The 2,048-nt window shown below is 43.0% G+C and overlaps 1 protein-coding gene across 1 annotated transcript; it reads left to right on the top strand.

Moving 5' to 3' along the window:
• The first annotated feature begins 362 nt into the window (after window positions 1-362).
• On the top strand, window positions 363-1,819 carry LOC147975158 (uncharacterized). The gene is made up of 2 exons (XM_087520300.1): window positions 363-1,370; window positions 1,676-1,819. The coding sequence occupies exons 1-2, from the start codon at window positions 546-548 to the stop codon at window positions 1,817-1,819; spliced, it is 969 nt and encodes a 322-aa protein (XP_087376426.1). The 5' UTR covers window positions 363-545.
• Window positions 1,820-2,048: the final 229 nt, after the last annotated feature.

Here is a 2,048-nt window from a genome sequence, read left to right as displayed (position 1 = left end):
AACTTGATGCCTCAAGAGGAAGACGATGAAGATATGAACTGGATGCCTCAAGAAGAAGAAGGGAAAGAGCATGAAGCTCAAGAAGAAGAGGATGAAGCTATGAATTGGATACTTTAAGAGAAGAGAAGAGAATTGTCAGATAAGGAGAGGCATGGTGTTTACTTTGCCTTGCTGGTAATCAAGCTCAGAGATGGGTCTATTCAACCAGACGACAAGCTGCTAGTCTCAAACCTGTTGGACATAAGTGTACGATTGTTGAAAGAATCTGGGAACAGGCTAAAAAGCAAATTGCCGATGGCAAAGAAGTAGATGTCTCAAGCAAGAAGCCAGGAAGGTCTGGCCGAAAGAGAAAGGAGCTGGATCTAGAGAGGACCTCAATAATCCCACTGAATAAAAGAAGAACAATTCGATCTCTGGCACGGTCTCTAGGTGTGGCCCGATCGACCCTACATAAGAGGTTCCAGTTGAATGAGCTCAACCGCATCACAAGCACCGTGAAGCCTCACCTCAAGCTAGAGAACAAGCTTGCAAGATTGAGATTTTGTATGTCCATGGTCGATGACAATTCGATCTCAACTTCTCGGGCTATGTTAAAACCAATGACGAATATGGTTCACATCGATGAGAAGTGGTTTGACATGACGAGAGTGAAGAATAGTTACTATGTACTTCCAGGAGAACCCGAACCGAAGCGCACCGTGTCAAACACTCACAGCATTGGGAAGGTGATGTTCCTAACAGCTGTTGCCAAGCCTCGATATAACAATGAGGGGGAGCTAACATTCGATGGGAAGATCGGCATTTGGGCATTTGTCGAAGAGACTGAGGCAAAGCGGACAAGTCAAAACAGAACAAAGGGAACAAAAGTGTTGACATCAGTGAAAGTAACCAGGCCTATGTGCAGAGATTATCTAATCAGTAAGGTTATCCCGGCAATTCAGGATAAGTGGCCTGACGATGATGAGGGAGCAACAATATTCATCCAACAGGATAACGCAAAGCCTCATGTCCTTCCCAATGATATAGATTTTCGAGAAGCTGTGGAACAAACTGATCTTGACATCCGATTGCTACAACAACCCCCAAATAGCCCTGAGTTAAATTGTTTGGACCTCTGCTTCCATAGCTCTCTCCAGTCTCTAACCAACTGCAGATCACCTACAAACATCCAGGAACTGGTACAGGGTGTGGAAGAGGAATTCGAGAACTACGATCCCGACAAGTTGCACAGAAGCTTTATCACATTAGAAGCAGTTATGTTTGAAGTTATGAAAGACAAGGGAGGAAATCAATATAAGTTGCCCCACTTGCACAAGGATCGCTTTCAGAATGCTGGAATGGAAATAACCAGTGTATTTTGCGACAGTCAGGTAGTTGTTAATACTAGGGCCATTATAGAAGAAATGGAAATTGCAATAGGAAAAGAAAATGAAAGGAAAGAATTGGCTAGAGAAGGGAAAAGAAAGAAAATTAAAGGGAAGGGAAGGGAAGTGAGGTGAAGAAATGGCCAGAGAAAGGAAAATAATGTAGCCAAGAGGGGACAAAGAGGCCCTTATGTCATGTAGTCAGGTAGTTGTTGATACCAAGTGCTCCTTGTGTATGTCTTGTGTAATCTTGTGTCAAAAGGGGACAAAGAGGCCATTATGTCATGTCCTTGTGTATGCCTTGTCTGCAGATGCTGGATTTGAGGGCAACTGGTGTAAAAGAGCTACCATCTAGTATTGTTAAGCTTACAAAATTGAGGTGTCTGCTTATTAACAGATCCAAAGAAGTGCCAGATAAGATTATTGGGAAACTACATGCTCCAGAGGCTGGTTAGTTGAATTTGTTTTTGATAAGAATAAACTTAAAGGACAAGAAACTTCACTGGAACTAAAACTGAATTTGTGATACACACAACAAACATAACTTTTCTGCAATTCTCTATGTAATTCGAAAAGAGGCTAATTTGTTAGAGCAGAGTAAACCTTGGAGAGGCCCTTGAGATTGGTCTTGCCATGTGCATCCTCCAGCACCAGGACCTCCTGCTCCTTGGGCTACAGCAGATC

This window comes from Triticum urartu, chromosome 4A (assembly GCF_056163025.1).
Source record: "Triticum urartu cultivar PI428250 chromosome 4A, HENAU_Tu73, whole genome shotgun sequence".
Lineage (NCBI taxonomy): Eukaryota > Viridiplantae > Streptophyta > Magnoliopsida > Poales > Poaceae > Triticum > Triticum urartu.
This window is presented reverse-complemented; position numbering and strand designations above follow the sequence as displayed.

What these genes read in the sequence shown, in the direction of transcription:
- LOC147975158 (XM_087520300.1), top strand. Translation starts at nt 546, where the DNA reads ATGTCCATGGTCGATGACAATTCGATCTCAACTTCTCGGGCTATGTTA. An exon ending in GTGTATTTTGCGACAGTCAG is followed by an intron (nt 1,371 to 1,675) that starts GTAGTTGTTAAT and finishes CCTTGTCTGCAG; the next exon opens with ATGCTGGATTTGAGGGCAAC.